This window comes from Mesocricetus auratus, unplaced genomic scaffold (assembly GCF_017639785.1).
Source record: "Mesocricetus auratus isolate SY011 unplaced genomic scaffold, BCM_Maur_2.0 Super-Scaffold_100013, whole genome shotgun sequence".
NCBI classification, from domain to species: domain Eukaryota; kingdom Metazoa; phylum Chordata; class Mammalia; order Rodentia; family Cricetidae; genus Mesocricetus; species Mesocricetus auratus.
The window spans coordinates 74851773-74867403 of NW_024429196.1; the positions used below are offsets into that span (position 1 = coordinate 74851773).

The following is a 15631-nucleotide window of genomic DNA, read 5'->3' on the forward strand; positions in this document are numbered from 1 at the left end:
CGTTTCCAACCTCCAGCTCCACCGCCTCACTCCCTCACTCAGCCTCGCTCCACAGCAGCCTGAAGCTCCTTCCTGTGAGGTTCCGCCACAGGCCTCTTGCACTTGCGGTGATGACCCTGGGTCGCAAGCCCCTAGTTATCATCGTCACTAAGCAACAGCTGGACAGATGTGTTAGGGGGTCGGTCAGACTGCATACCTTTGCTGTCCCCACATGGCTCTCCGGCCTGAGCCCAGACTCCCATTCTCCAGAACTCTGGAGATCTGGGTCCTGCCCTCTGACACCTCTCAGATTCCACCCCATCCCCTCCCCCCCCCACCAGCTCCACCACAGCCTTGGCTTTGGCAACAGCCTGAGCTGGGTCCCGCAAGCTGAGCCGCCAGCCTCCCACGTGCTGTTCCCTCCAGCCCCGGTGTCTTTCCCCAAGGCCTCTGTGTCTGCCGAAGCAGCAGCGCCTTCTCAAACGTTCCCTTCCCGCCATCTTCCCGCCTCCTCTCTCTTACCTTGCCATCGAGAATTAGCTTATGCTCACCGGCCACCCTTGCCTCTGTCCCCACCGGAGCACTCTGCTCCAAGAAGACAGACTCGACAGCCGGCACCAGGCGTGGCATCGGGGGCAGGTGATGAATGCAGGCTGAGCAACCCTTATCAGAAATGCTTGGGACCACAACTGAAGAAAATTTGGAATGTCTTCCCATAGTTTGGATTATTTGTACAGATATAATGAGCCGTCTTGGGGTTAGACCCAAGACTAAACATGGAATTCATTTATATTTGCCTATGCACCTGATACACAGAGCCCGAAGGTAATTTTATGCAGTGTTTTAAATAATTTTGCACATGAAGCAAAGTTTCGCGGCATGGAATTTTCGTGGTGTGGTCATGTTAATGGATGAAAAGTTTGCCATTTGGGTGCATTTCATATCTCGCGTCCAGGCTGCTCAGCCAGGACTTGAGTGAACGAAGAGAGTGATGAGCAGATGGGTGGGTGTTGTCATGGGAGAGAGGGTAGGTGGGTGTGTGTCAGGGGAGCGGACAGGGCTCTGATGGAGATGTGTTCCACAGGTGGCGGCGGCCGCAGGCGGGGCCGAGCCTGTCTGCCTCTTCCTGTCTTCGTTGTCTTGCTTTCGTATCTTTTCCTTTGTGAGTAAATGTGCTATTCCTTTCAGACTAGAAACTGGCTTGACAGTCTGATGGCTGGTAGCGCTCCAGACCCCAGCTGCCACCCTGCAGCCTCAGTGTGGCCTGCTCTGGTTGCTCAGCTCTCCTGACTTCTGACCCCTTAAACTAGCCATTAGAAGGTGGGCGAAACCCTGTCCCTGCCTAGGCTCGTCGCCGTACCATCAGCAGGGTCGCGGAGGGATCTCGATGATTCCCTCTTGCCTGGCAAGATGCCAGGTGAGTTGAGCACCTTTGCCCTCCCAGAAGGCCCCAGAGGGGAGGTCACTGGGGTCTGCCCCTCCAGGACTGGTCTCTGAGGGGAGAACGGGAATCTGGAGTTCTGAGGACTCTGTGTTTGAGCTGAGCTGCATCAAGGGGGCTGTGAGGGTGAAAGCAGGCATCCCCAGTGACGCCCTTACACGTGACCAGGCAGCCATGGACTTTGGTGCTGTCTGACAGTAGCACTGGGGGGGGGGTGCTGTGGCCTCGCCCCGCTCTCACCACTGAGCACTTTAAGGAGCACTAGCAGAGAGGAGGCACTGAGTGGAGGGGACGCCTTGCATCAGACTATTTCTAACACGAGGCCCTCAGGGCAAAGGAGGCTCTTCCCCTCTTCTGGAAAATTCCATCTTGGTGAAATCTGATTGAAGAAAAACATCGAGTGTTTCACATCATCGTTGAGTGATGAGGGATGGAGGGAGCACTCTGAGGAAGGGAGGCAACAGTAAGACAGCTTCTGTCTGGGAAGGAGAGCTACGTCCACATACATCATACATACCTGCATGTGGGGAGAAGGCCACACGCCAACACCCGAGGCTCCCCCCGAAAGCCTGGGGTTGGGCAGATCTCCTCCTCCTCTCTCCCTCCAGCTCTTCCTCTCCTTCCTCCTTTCCCTCCTCCCCCTCCTCCTTCCCCTCCTCCTCCTCTACCTCTTCTTCCTCCTGCTCTTCCTCTCCCTCCTCTCCCTCCTCCTCCTCTTCCTCCTGCTCTTCCTCCTCTCCCTTCTCCTCTACCTCTTCTTCCTCTTGCTCTTTCTCTCCCTCCTTCTTCTCCTGCTCTTCCTTTCCTTCCTCCCCCTCCTCCTCTCCCTCCTCCTGCTCTTCCTCCTCTCCTCCTCCCCCTCCTCCTCTCCGTCTTCCTCTTCCCCTTCCTCCTCCCCTCCTCCTCTACCTCCTCTTTCTCTTGCTCTTTCTCTCCCTCCTCCTCCTGCTCTTCCTCCTCCCCCTCCTCCTCTCCCTCCTCCTCCTGCTCTTCCTCTGCCTCCTCCTCCCCCTCTCCTCCTGCTCTTCCTCCCTCTCCTCCTCCCCCTCCTCCTCTGCCTCTTCTTCCTCCTGCTCTTTCTCTCCTCTAACGTGGAACAAAGTATTCCAGTTAAGTATGTAAAATTAAAAATTAATTTTTAAAAGATACTCACCGAGGATATGATTTTGAATGTGAGGGCTAGATCCAACAGATGTAGTCTTCAAAGAGGGTGGCGGGAAGGCACAGAGCAGGCCATGAAGCTCCTGGCTGACATGGAAGGCCCTAAGACCTCAGCACCTGCCCTCACCTGGGGGGACAGTTTGAAGGACTCCTTACCTTGTTGATGCCCTGGCACACAGAGCTGATGCCCCTTGAAGCTGCTTCCATGGTCCCACTCTGAGGAGGACCCAGGAATTTGCTCTGGGACTTGGAGAGCAGGGAGGGGAGGAGCCAGGCACAGAGGGAGCATCATGCTTGGCTGATCCCATGATGCCCAGCAGAGTGACAGCACCCACATGCTCCCGCAAGGGGGTTATTTTATTAACCAGATCGATTAAGCATCTCTCCTTCTAATTACTAGTTTAATTAACCTTGGCACACAGTCTGCACCAGCCCCCAAGGGGCTGAGTCAGAGTGCTGTGCTGGGCGAGCATTGTTGATCAGCTTTGTGCTGCTGACTCTAGCTGGCCCTCGGGGACCTGGGAAGCAGAGGTTGAGGGTCAAGCGCTCAGGAGCACCAGGGAAAAGCAGTGGGGAGGAGGCATTGGGGACTTCTCTAGAGAGTCTTTTCATGGGTGCTAGATTCCAATAAGGGTCTCTGTGATGCATGACTGGGGTGATCTGGGCAGGTCACAGGGAAATCAGCCTGAGTCGTCCCCCATGGACCTGTTTCACAGAAAGCCTGGGAGCCAGAAAGCTTGGGTTCAGTTTCCAAGTGCTGGGTGCGGGGCAGGTGCAAGACTGCCTCACTTTCTCATCTGCGAAGTGAGCACAAGTTCCTCGGGTCATGGCCAAATCGAGGGATTCTGAGACTCATTCATCTGTCCATCTACGGATCCAGCATGTATCCCTGGAGGTTATTACATTCTGGAAAAGGTAAACAGAACTTGATGATGTGATGGCTGAGTCCTCTGAGAGCCCAGACATCGTCCAGTGCCAACGCATGCCTCCCAGATGCTGCCTCTGTGTGCCGGCACAGGGGACCTCCCCCCTTCACAGCATGGGCATGCGCTCATCTCAGAAGACCCCTCTCCTGCATGTGTGCACAATGCCCACATGTGAAGACAGCTGCATGACTCCTCTGTTCATGACAGACAAGAGGCCAGGAGCGTCACCGACAGAATGCAATAAGAAGAAGCAGCCCACAGACCCTGGTAGCCCGGTTTTATAAATTTATTTGTGTAAGAGCTTATTAAAAATCCTAACCCAGTCTCCTCTTCACTATTGCAGTGCGGTTGGAGTCTCCTGATGCCTGTGTGGGCTGCAGACGAGTGTATCTGCATATGTGTGAGGGAGGTGTGTGTGTGTGTGCGTGTGTGTGATATGAATGTGTATTTATATCCAGCTATGCTTACCAGTGTATTTGTGCATGCACGTGCTTGCATGCGCAGATCCGGGTGTGGGCTGGGTATGTATGTGTGTCTGCGTGTGGGCTGTGCTCGTGTGTTCATTTATGTGTGTGCCATTAGTCACAGGCATGAGTAGTGTGTCTTGTGTCTTGTACATCTTCACCCCTGTCAGTGGTGAGCGGTGTTTCTCAGTCTGTTTTACTTGTCTCGCCACAAGGAACCTTTGTAGAGGTTTTTCTGTAACCATGCCTGAAATGTCAACACACAGTGCTTTGTACATCTGCTTTGCATAGCTTGTATAACACACAGTGCATTGTGTATCTGTTTTGCACAGCTTGTATACCCGTGCATTATAAAAAGAGGCTTCTCTTGCTCTCTGTGAGCTGCCTTAGTCCTTGACAATTGAACCGTGCTATTGGAGTTCCCACTGCAGGTCACATGGCTTCCTCTTCCCTTCCTACCCATGTGTGTGCAGGGTCCCAAGTCTCCAGGGCCACCTGAGACCTCTTAACACAGACTTCTGTGGGAGGGGTGTATCTGGGAAGAGATATGGAGAGGAATAAGGTGGATATCACCAAAACGCTTCATATGCATATATGAAATCCTCAAAGGTTTATACAAATATTTTATATTAAAAACAAAAGGCAAAGGGCTCTAAAACAAATAATCCAAAACCCCCAGAGGTTCCAGACCCTCCCCTAAACATCCTATCAGCAGACTTGGGGAGGGGTCAGAAACTCAGTTTCTATACGTTTCGGGGAGACCCTGATACCTTGCTGAAAGGAGAACTCTGAAGCTTCTCTGTAGGGACTGTCTAGTCTGACTGGAACATCCATCTGCAGCCCCTGGAGAATGTGATGTCAGCCATGAACCCTACCCCAGCACTGCCTGTGTGGAGCGGGGGCTGCCCCAATCATGCTGCTGGATGGACAGAGCCCTTCTTATGCCCAAGACGTGTGAGAGGTGTATCCCCAAGACCAAGACACACTGCTGTAGTCAGGGACAAACACTGACCTGGGTGTCTGGAGTCCCATTTCTATCTGATAAGACCACAGATGTCCTTCCGGCTGACCCAAGTCTCGTTTGGTGAACACTAGTCTCCGCCCAGCCCTGGGACACAGTATGCCAGGCACAAGGACAGGTGGTAGGAACTTTCCCCCACTCTGTCTCTTGGACCAGCCCTGGGATTGCAACAGGGGGCCCCAGTCTCTCCTGGAAGTTGCCAGGGACCCGGTAGCAAAATCAATCCAACAGCAAAGCCTTACCTGGCCCTGCCCTCTCTGTTACAGACAGAAAAGCAGCAGAGCCTTTGGAAGGTTGGACCGATGCCAAGCCTCAGCCCTGGGTGTCTGAGTGATCAGAGCACAGGGGACCTATTGATGCAGTGCGGGCAGAGATCCAGCACAGGCTGATGGGAGCATGGACGAGGGAGGAAGGAGGAGGCCGGGAGCACGTTGGCTAGGCTGGAGTGGAGGTGCCTCTGGGGAGAATGGCAATGTGCAAGGGAAACATGGGAAGTGCGTGAATGAAAGGGGAGGGGCAAGAGAGGCGTCCTCGCCCTTCTCTTAAGACTTTAAAGCATCAGGGCATCTTGCTAATCGTTCACCTCCCAGAGACGCTAATGAAATTATCTCTGCAAAAGACTCATCGGGTCATCGGCAGAGGGCATGGTGCCAAGCTTCAGCATGTTCCAATCCCCCTACCTCTTCCTTCTTGGCACTTTCTGCCCCCTCCTTTTTACATGGGCCCCTCAGCATGGAATTGCTCACCTCCAAACCTACCTGGAAGCGCCCAGTGGGGAAACTAGAAACAAGGGCTCTGTAGCCAGGGAAACCTTAGAGACTAAAATGCCACGGATGTCGCAGGGCTGGGGAAGGTTGTCTCTGTACGTGCATGCTCTCTCTTCACTCACTCACTCTCTCTCTCTCTCTCTTTCTCTCTCTCTCTGTGTGTGTGTGTGTGTGTGTGTGCACTCTCTTGTCTCTCTTCTCTGTCTGTCTGTCTCTCTCTCTGTGTGCACTCTCTCTTGTCTCTCTTCTGTCTGTCTCTCTCTCTTTCTCTTTCTGTATGTGTGTGTTTGCACTCTCTTGTCTCTCTGTCTCTGTCTCTCTCTTCTCTCTGTGAGTGTGTGTGTGTGTGTGCGCGTGCACGCGCGCCCGCATAGGACTGTGTGTCTCTAAAAGTCCCATTTGTTAGAGTGACACCCTTCAGTCACTCAGCAAACGTTTCTAAAGTGATTTCCTATTTGAGTCTTTACCAGATAAGAGGCATCAGGCACGTTGTATGTACCCTTTGTGAGTCTCAAGCTTTACATCTACACAACCTGAGTCTACTTTGCCAGGGTTGTGACAATGAAACGCCCTGGGTGTGCTGGGCGCTGTCCTTGGTCCTGGGATCTCCAATGTGAGGCCGCCAGAGTCTGTGCTGAGGGACTGGCTTCCTGCTAGTTTGCTTTCTATGGTGATGGTTGTGAGCCACTGTGTCCAGCTTAGAACAGACTTTAAAAAGGATAATTTGGGAAGGGTGTGCGGGGTATGATGTATCCTAGGGTAGCTTCGAACTCACTATATAGCTGGGAAGACCTTCCATAAATCCTCCTGCCTCCGCCTCCAACGCTGCGTTTGCAGGTCCCTGCTACCTGCCTGGTGATGCAGTGCAGGGCTCTGAGCATGCTCAGTTGCACCTTACCAACTGAGCTGCACACCCAGCCCTTATAAAGGATAATCATGTGTCATTATTTCTAAAGCAAATGACAGAAACCCACATGGGTTTAAGCAATCAAAACAGGGACACACTGGCTGAGAGAGTAGAAAGTTCCAGGGGTAGTCCTAGCAGCCCCCGAAGCAGTTGGTATGATGCACCACCGTTCTGGGGCTCTCTTTAGGCTTGGCTTTTCTGCCAATGCCTCGGTCTCAGGCAGGTCTGCAATGCCATTCAGCTGCATGTCATACAGCAAGAGCTTCATGACCAGACCGTGTCCCTAAGAAAGGGAACTCTTCAGTTGCGACAAAAGTTCCAGAAATGAGCCTTAGTGAACGGGCTCAGATCAGTGCCCACTCCAGGCCTGTCTCTGTGGTTCAGGGAATCAGGCAGAAGTTCGCTCCGTGGTTTGGAACCGGGGTGGGTTGAGCAAATGGATTTGTGTGCTGAAGGCAGAAGGGGTGACCCTTCAGATGCAACAAAAGTGCTGGGCTCTGAGACACAAGGAAGTTGGATGCTGAGAAGTGATGTCAGAGGCAAGGCTGAACTAAGCAGAGTGCTCCAACTAAGCGGAGTGCTCCCCTAAAGGGCAACCTGCAGGGTAGTCTTGGGTGGAGAGCTGCCGGGCTCCGCCCTAACCTCTGGCTTCAGGGTCTTCTCAGCAAGGACGTGGCTGAAAGTCTATATGACTCCCCAGTCTCACCTGGGAATGACTAGAAGCTCAAGAGACTAGCAAGGGCTCTGCCTGACGGCACCCACCTCCTAGAGAGCTCCATGTGGAGAGAGATTAGATTCGGTGGTATGGAATGCGACTGGGATGAACTGCAGGAAACCGGCAGTCCACAGGGACACGAGGGAGCCCGGGTGCTTGGCAGTGGCCGTGGCAAATGCCAGGGCAGTGTTCCTCAGCATGGGGTGCGTCTTCCGGCCACTGCAGTAGCTGGCAGAAGGCGACGCCCCTCACACACCCTGAATCAGAACCAAAGTAGGGAAAGACCTAGTCACCTGCATTCTGTCCAACACCATGGCCACTTGGGCACATCTCTGCACGAAAGGTGGCCTTTCCACAGCCTCCGGGCTCCCCTCCAGTGGGCGTCAGGAGGTGTGATGTCCCTGGCTGACAGCTGATTGGAACACCTCTGCCTGTCAGACCGTGGGGGCAGGAAACACGCTGGCGCTCTGCAGATGTCTTGAAAGGACTGCCCTTGTTGGGGAGCACCCCCTTATTGGGGAGTATCTGTTCTTATTGGGGAGCACCTGTAGGAGGGGGAGAGGGATCCAAGTAACCAGGCCCGGGCCCAGACCCTACTGACACACTAGCGGCTGGGGCAGAAACATTTGGCCTAGTGGAAAAAAGTGCAGGCTTTGTCTTCTGAAACAACAGAACTGGAGGGGGAGGAAAGCATGATGGTGAGGCCGGCTGGGGGAGCCAATGAGGGGGCTGATTCTTGTTCCCCAGAGAAGCGGCTTCTCTGGCCGGCAAAGTGGTTCTGGTGAATTCTGTGCCCTGCCCCTGAGCTATTGAAGCGGGGAGGGTCTGTGAACACTTGTTGGAGGGGGGTTTGTTCCACGTGACCTTTGAGCCTGGGGCTTCTGTGAGGGCAGAGGCCTGAGCTCACCCTGAGCCTGGATTAGGAGAATGGAGGGCAAAGGATGTCAGGAGGCCTCCTCCCACCTGGACGTAACGCAAGCCCTTTCCTGGCAGCCCTACGGCCAGGATTCACAAACAGAAGGCACGTGAGACGTTCACAAAGCATCCCTCCTCTTTCTCCTGGCATGCCCGAGTGCCACTTAAAATGGACAGCTGAGGTGAGGTCTCAGTGACTAAAAGAAACATGCCATCTAACAGGCAGAGCATAAAGTGTTCTAGGAAGAAAAGAAAAGAAAAGTCTGGAATCCAGGAGCAGCTTGGCTTCTGGGGAAATGGGCCCAGGGAGCTGTGAATGCGGGCCGGAGTGAGGTCACACCTTACAGGCAGGCCACGGACGCGCCGTTCAGTAATTGTAGCTCTGCGCCCCAGGCTCTCTCAGGTAGGGTCCTGGTTGTGGGTAAAAGTGGCACATCCTTTATCAGGTTAAGCCATTCATTGCTGTCAGGTATGTCACTAGAGTCTTTGTTCCTTTGTCTCCTTGGTAGCCTGGGTCCTTGAGTGAACATGACCTGGAGCAGTAGATCCACAGTGGACACGTGAGAAATAAATCTTTGTTGATTAAAGCCACTGATACTTTGGGGACCATTTGTTACCATGACAAAACCTATTCTACCCTGACTGCTACACAGGCCCCTCTACTCTAGGAGGAAAGAGAGGGGCGGAAAACTGAGAGAAGAAAGGATTTCCCGTATCTTTAACCTTACTCTCGGGTTCTAACCCCAGAGCAGAAGCTTGGGGAGAAGGAAGTGCGTGGAGCAAGGGCCCCTTCTCAGCTGGTTTGTCCAGGTCTCAGCTGTCTCGTCTGCGCAATGGAAACAGTGATTTAATAGGGTCCCATGCACTGCTTAAAGCAGACCACAGACGTAGGCATGGACATAGCAGGATCCAACAAATGCATTGTAACCTCTTCATACGTCCCAGGCCCTACTCCCCAGACACCTCTCTTCTGTGTCTAAACCCCAGCCCTCCACATTTCCTCCACACCGTGGAACCCAAATTCATGGCCAGGAGAGCACTGAAGGGATAGTAAGAGGATCAGTGAGAATAGCCTGGGCACACGACACACTGTTTTTGTACACATACACACACACACACACACACCAAATCTCTGGGCAGATCAGCTCCCCTCTCTAACGCATGGCACAATCAGCGCCCAAAGCAGAGTTCAAAAGCTAAAGTTGGGGAGTGAGGTCGCCTGGGTTACAAGAGGTTATAAATACGCACATGTATTAAAAATCAACTTTGGGGCCACCAAGATGGCTCAGTAAATAATGGGGCTTGCTATCAAGTCTCACGACCTGGGTTCCAGCCCCGGTTCTCACATAAGAAGGAGAGAAATGACTCCCGCGGTTTTGTTGTTTTCTGGCTTCTGCACAGGCACTCGTGTGCAGGCACACAGACACACGCCTTTAAAGTTTTTAAGTAATTTTCCTAGGCAAGGCTTCTATTGAAAACTGGAAAATAAAGCCAATTGGGGTCCCAACTTCCCCCACCAGGGGCACTTGAACAGAAGAGCCATTTAGATATGATCCTGTGCCCTGCCTCCCTTCCTGACTGGTCCTGAGGCCCAAGATCTGTAGGTATGCATCTGGGGCTTTTGCTGTGGTTTTCACACACACACAGAGAGAGAGAGACAGACAGAGAGCGAGCGAGCGAGAGAGAGAGAGAGAGAGAGAGAGAGAGAGAGAGAGAGAGAGAGAGAGAGAGAGAGAGAGAGAGAGAGGGAGGGAGGGAGCAGAAGCAAAACATTTTTCATAACCTTCTCTATCAAAAGTGGGAAACAAAAGACAGACCGAGAGAGGGCCTCGTGTCTCAAGAAATATAGGAGAGCTCATATCTCTTTGTGGAAAGCCAAGACCATTCTTACATCGTCTAGCCTGCAGCACCAATTTATATTATCGATCGGTGCTGTAGGCGGTTGAGTTTGCGACTGTCTTCGCCTTTCTCATTCCCCTCCTGACCGGGAGTGGGACCCTCTCCTTCAGATCCCTCACCCGGTGCACAGGGAGAGCGTTTATCTCTCTTCTCTAGGGCAGCCCTCTGTTTATTTTAACCAGTTTAGGGAATGGGGGTGGGGAATAGGAGATTCCAGCAGCGGACCTTGAGCAGGATCAGAGACGCCCGAGACTTGCCCAAGGTCACAGAGCCAGGAGACTAAAGCGCTTCCATTCTACCCCAGGAGTTTGTAGCTGCCAAAGCCCTTCTGGTTCCTGCATCACGCCCACGTCTCGAGCGCCGCGCGCGCTCGGGGCGCAAACAACACCACGCGCCCTGCAGGTTGCGCTGCGCCCTAAGGTTGTTTCCTTTGGGCCAAGAGCGCCAAGGGATTAGGGAAAGCTGGGGCTACGCCTGCCCCTGGAGCCCACCAGGCTGCTTTGGGGCTGCAGGTAGTGCGACACTGGGGGACCCGGCCGCTCCTGCGAGCCGCCTGTCCCCCCCCGACCTCTCCTGCAGTCCCCCATCCAAGCCGCGCGCTAGCTCAGTGCGGCGGCGCGCTGACGACCTCGGAGCGCAGCCGGGAGGCAGGGGTGTGAGCAGGGACTGCAGCGGAACCTGCCCGGGGCACTCCACAGTCGGGCTGCTCTCCGCAGGCTGGCGTTGCGCCGGGGTCGCCGCAGCCCGGGGCCCCTCCCGGGCCACCTGTGCGCCGACTGGCGGGCTGGGGTGATGCCGGATCCGGAAGAGCAATCCACTCCGGGTTCCAGACTCCTGTCTCTGTCCCTGGAGACAGCAAGGGGTGGTGGGAGGCCTCCCCGCCCACTACCCCAGCTCCTCCCTGGGGGAGCCTCAGGCGTTGCCCGAAGGAATCCCCGGTACCGGGGGTGGCCCCCGTGCGCAGCGCCGCCCGGCCCCTCCTCCCCCGCCCCGCCCCGCGTCCGCCCCGCTCCGCCGCTCCAGTCCGGATTTTGCGGCGCCCGCCGGCCCGCTCCCCGGCTGCGGGCTCCGCGCGGCGGCTGGCTCGGTGCGCGGCGCGGCTGGCGCTGCGCTCCGCCCCGGCTGCATTGCTGCGCTCCGGGTGCCCAGGGGAGCCACGCGCCGCGTGCGCCCCGCAGCCGGCCGCCTGGAGGCAGCGCCGTCCTCTGGCATGGGCCCCGGGGGCGCCCCGAGGTGGGGCTCTCGGCTGAGGCGCTGACAGCTTCTCTCCTGCCCGCGGGGCCCCGAGTCCAGCTCGCTCGTCCGCCCGCGGCCATGGCCGTCCGGCCCGGCCTGTGGCCAGCGATCCTGGGCATAGTCCTCGCCGCCTGGCTTCGTGGTTCGGGTGAGTCACGCCGCGCGCGCTCTGGGGAGGTTTGCGGGGGACCGTGCGCGCGAACGCTCAGCTCTGGGGAGGAGGTGGCCCTGACCCGCACGGCCGACCGGGGCTGGCAGCCCCCAGAGGCCAAACTTTGCCGGGCAGGACGCAGGAGCTGCCTCTCGCTGCTGCGCAGCTTCCCGGTGCGCTCTCCCGGAAGCCTGGGTTTTGCCAAGTCCAGGAACAGCTGCCAGCGCACCGGGCTGGCGAGTGTAGACGCCCCACGCCTCCGGGTGGGGGGAAGTTTGCTGGTTTTACGGCCCCAGAGAATGGTCGGGGGTTAGAATAACCCTAGAAAAACAAGAGTTGATGGGCTAGAAGATTAGCGGGTTTGGATCATATACTAATGCCCAGTAAATGGGGTGTGTGTTGGGGGGCTTAGATAGCTCTTCCAGGTAGGACTGCCCCAAACAGCCACTCACAATTTCCCAGCTTGGCACCTGGCCTCTGCCCACGTCTAGAACACAGTGTCCTCCTCTGTCCCCGCCACACACGCTTGCACACGCACACACTCAGGCGTGGAGGCATCCAACAGCCCCCAGCTCTTTCAGCCAGCAGTCAGAGCACCGGGCCCCTGTGATGGTCTGTGGCTCCTGGCCTCGCCGCCGGTGGAGGCGGGAGGAGGGAGGGGAGGGAGTGGGGGAGTTGTTTGCTGTTGGCTGTTGGTTGGCGGGCTTCTCCTCTCGGAAACTCTTCAGCCCCGGTTTCTCCCACTTGTCTCGTTGGCTGCCCTAACCAGCCCCTTCATAACCCAGCCTTTTGGTACACCTCCATGCATGAGGGGGCTTGGAGAAAGCTTTGTCTGCTCTCTCGAAGCCTGCACCTAGGCTGGACCCTGTGTTTGGGGGTCCCCTAATCTCTGGCCCCCGAAGATTTGGCAGCGCCGAGTTTCTGTGTATGGGGAAGGGCGCCTTAGCAGTTCTTCATACTTGATGCCCCCTGAGCCTGCTTGGGGGAGATGCCCCCCAGGCTGGCAAGGCCACAGTTCATCCTAAGGGTGTGGATTTCTGAGCTGCCAATCCAGAATGAAGACAGCTCAGTCAAGGGCCTGATGACTTAGGTCGATGGCTGGTTCCCTGAAGGCCCACCACTGCCTCACTGCCCCCCACGTCCTGCCCCCCAACTCCTCCACCTTGTCCTGCCTGCTCTATCTCCCTCCCCGCCTTTGCACCCCAAATCCTCACTGTAACAAACCCTCCCCAGCGGCCCTCCCCTTTAATCCAATCTCCAGGTCGAGCTGTTGTTGGGTGTAGCATGCTCATGTTAGGGGTGGGAGCTGCACCACCGGCCGTGGTCATGAGCTGCCTGCGGGGGGTCGGCGCTTCTGCACACGGAGGACGTGCTGCCAGACACTGAGTAGGTGCCCAGGAAGTGTTTACTGAGTTGGATGTGTGTGAGGGCTGTGTGGTCAGAGACTGCCTTTCGCCACGTGAGCACGTGTGAAGGCTGTGGACCGACATGTGTCCCGGGTAATGGGGGACCTGGTGTGGCATGGGCAGTGTTGTCATGTGTGTGGTCAGATGAGCATCGATATGCTGCATGCGTGTGGTAGCCGTGCGCTATTGCACCGGTGAGCACTATAGATGGGGTGACAGGCACTGGTAGGTTAGGGCACCGAAACCAGGAAGGAAGGATTACACCTCAAGAAGCCATGGAGTTGGAAATCCGAGCTTTCCACTGCCAGGGCACCTGTTGGGGCCTGGCCGGAGGTTCCCCAGGGCTGACAGGTGAGCACTAGTGCCTTGGGGTTCTCTGGAGCTGAGCCTGCCTCTGGCCTTAACTCTCAGGCCCGCGGAAGGAGCTGCTGAAGGGTCTGGGGGTAGGAGCGGCCCCACTTCTCAAAGGCTCCACCTCACTGTCCCCCACAGGCTCTGGGCATGTGTGATCAGATACCCAGGCAGGCTGCCCCTGCCATGACCCTAGCTCCCGCACCCGCCCGTCAGCTCCTTGGCAACAGCAGCTGGTGAAAAATGTGTCTGTGAGTGGCTGGAGAAAAATGGTCAACCAGGCAAAGGGGGCATGGCGGGGGTCAGCGTTGCTGAGCCACTGCAGACTCTGCCCTCCAGGCCAAGCACCCAGTCTTCGTCACCCAGTATCACACGCCACCACTCACACAAAGCCACCCCTCAGCACAGACGCCTGGGCACCTCTGTCTGTGGCTGCACCCGCAGACACTCACCTGACTCATACAACTCCTTACCCTCGGGTCCTCCTGTCTCGGTTGTCCCCATCCTCCTAGGGAGAAGGGGCGTGGCGGGGGGAGGGGGCAGGCGCCCCTGGAAAGTGGGAGCTGAGGGTACCAGGCTTAACATTGCCCTGTTTCTCCTCCTCCCATCCCTGTCCCCATCCCCAGGGCTGCTGGACTTTCTGCCCACCCGGACTCTAGGCTAACAGGACTGGGGGAGGCCATTGTTCTAGAACAGAGAGCACCATGTGTTCTTGCTTCTTGTGCGTGGGGTGGGCTGCCCAAGGTACTGCGGGAACCTGCTTGCTCCCCCTTGCCCACGTTGGGAAAGACTTTCTTCCGGGAGGCCAGGGTTAGTATTGACCCTGGTGCTGACACTCCCAACCCAGAGGCCCGGTGCCTAGGAGCAAGCTACCTTTGGCCTTTGTCACATCCCTTCCCTGCCTGGTGCTGCCCTGACTCCCGGGCTTGCAGGCTTCCGCTGTGTACCATCAGCCTGGGGTGCACAGCCCTTTCAGAGGAAGGCCCCAATGCTGCCACCTAGGTACCTGTTCTGTGCACACAAATGCCAGACCCCCTCATGCCAAGCCAGTCCCTCTGTACCCTCCTCCTAGGGGCCCTACCATGGCTGCCATCCCTCACCCACGGCCTGGAGGAGGCGGGAGCCTTACTGTCTCCCGGGGCTCTCCCTTCTCCTTCACGCTTCACATTTAATCTGCCATCAAGTCATCTGGCTCGGTGTTCCTTGTGACATTGCTGCGTCCCTAGCCTTCTCTGCTTCCTCCCATCCCCGGCTCCTTTAGCTCGCACCTGTGGCACCACAGTGGCCATCTCCTCACGCCCACCCCAGGCCTCTTCTTATCCTAAGGCCCCCGGAAGCCTCTCTGCGGCTCTCCGGATCCTGCAGGTTGTCTGAGCCCTAGGTTGGGCTGGGAACCTGAAGGAAGCACCTGGTCCATGCACCCAGAGGTCAGCCACATTGCTAGGTTCTGCCTGCTGTGGGCTTGGCACCATTAAGCTAGCTGTTTACAGACTTGCAGAACGCGGTGCCACCTGGCCCTGACGGCGTGCTCCCCGCTTGGCATCCTAGCTCCTGGCTGTGTCCCGATCCTGGCCAGGTCCTTTATTGCAGCCTTGACTTCAGACCCTCCTCCCCAGGGCTCCGTGATGTGCTCTGGTTGGGCTAAAGGAAGACAAACCCCTGACCCTTCTTTCTCCTCAACATTGTCATGGCCTGTGACACCACATGCCCTGCTGTCTGCCCGGACATGCTCCAAATGACAGCAGCCAAGTGTCTAATGCTTTTCCTTCTTTTCTTGGTTGGAGTCTGGGCTTGAAGGCCAAGCAGGGGGGAGGAGAGAAATTTAGTCTGTCCCCTTCGGGAGCGGCGCCCATCCTTATTCCTGACCACAAACTCCCCGGCGCTGTCAGAGTAGAGACTGCTAAGGCCAGCCCCCCACCCCCACAGGGGCAGGCACCATGCCCTGGTCACACATATATGTGAACAACAAGCCAGCCCACGTGAGTGCACGCTAGTGAGCCACCCCCAAAAGTGTGCCTGTGTCTGATGAGCGGGTGTGTTCCAGCCCACCCTGTCCCTGTCCTGACATTGATTTCCTCAGTAGTATTTTATGTGCAAATAGCGTTGATACCAAGATTTGGGTGGCTAAGCACATCACCAGTGTGTTGTCTGGTCCCAGGGCCCTTGCCTCTCAGGTGGAAGCTCAGCTTTCTGTAATCATTCCCCCAGTCCCTCCTCCCTCTTATCTGTCCCCCAAAGTCCCTTCCGCTCTCTTACCTGCCACCCCCCCAGGTCCCTTCCTCCCTCTTACCT

General features: G+C 56.4%; 1 protein-coding gene across 4 annotated transcripts in view; it reads left to right on the forward strand.

Annotated features, from left to right (window-relative positions):
- The first annotated feature begins 11303 nt into the window (after positions 1-11303).
- The window catches only part of Unc5a (unc-5 netrin receptor A), a 55888-nt gene continuing 51560 nt past the window's right edge, over positions 11304-15631 (forward strand). For 2 of the 4 annotated variants that reach the window (XM_040756014.1, XM_040756015.1), the window contains exon 1: positions 11304-11579. In XM_040756014.1, coding sequence (XP_040611948.1) covers positions 11510-11579 — 70 coding nt within the window. In that variant the 5' untranslated portion in view covers positions 11304-11509. The remainder of the gene's footprint in view (positions 11580-15631) is intronic. The other 2 variants (XM_040756017.1, XM_005078345.4) reach the window with 1 other exon arrangement.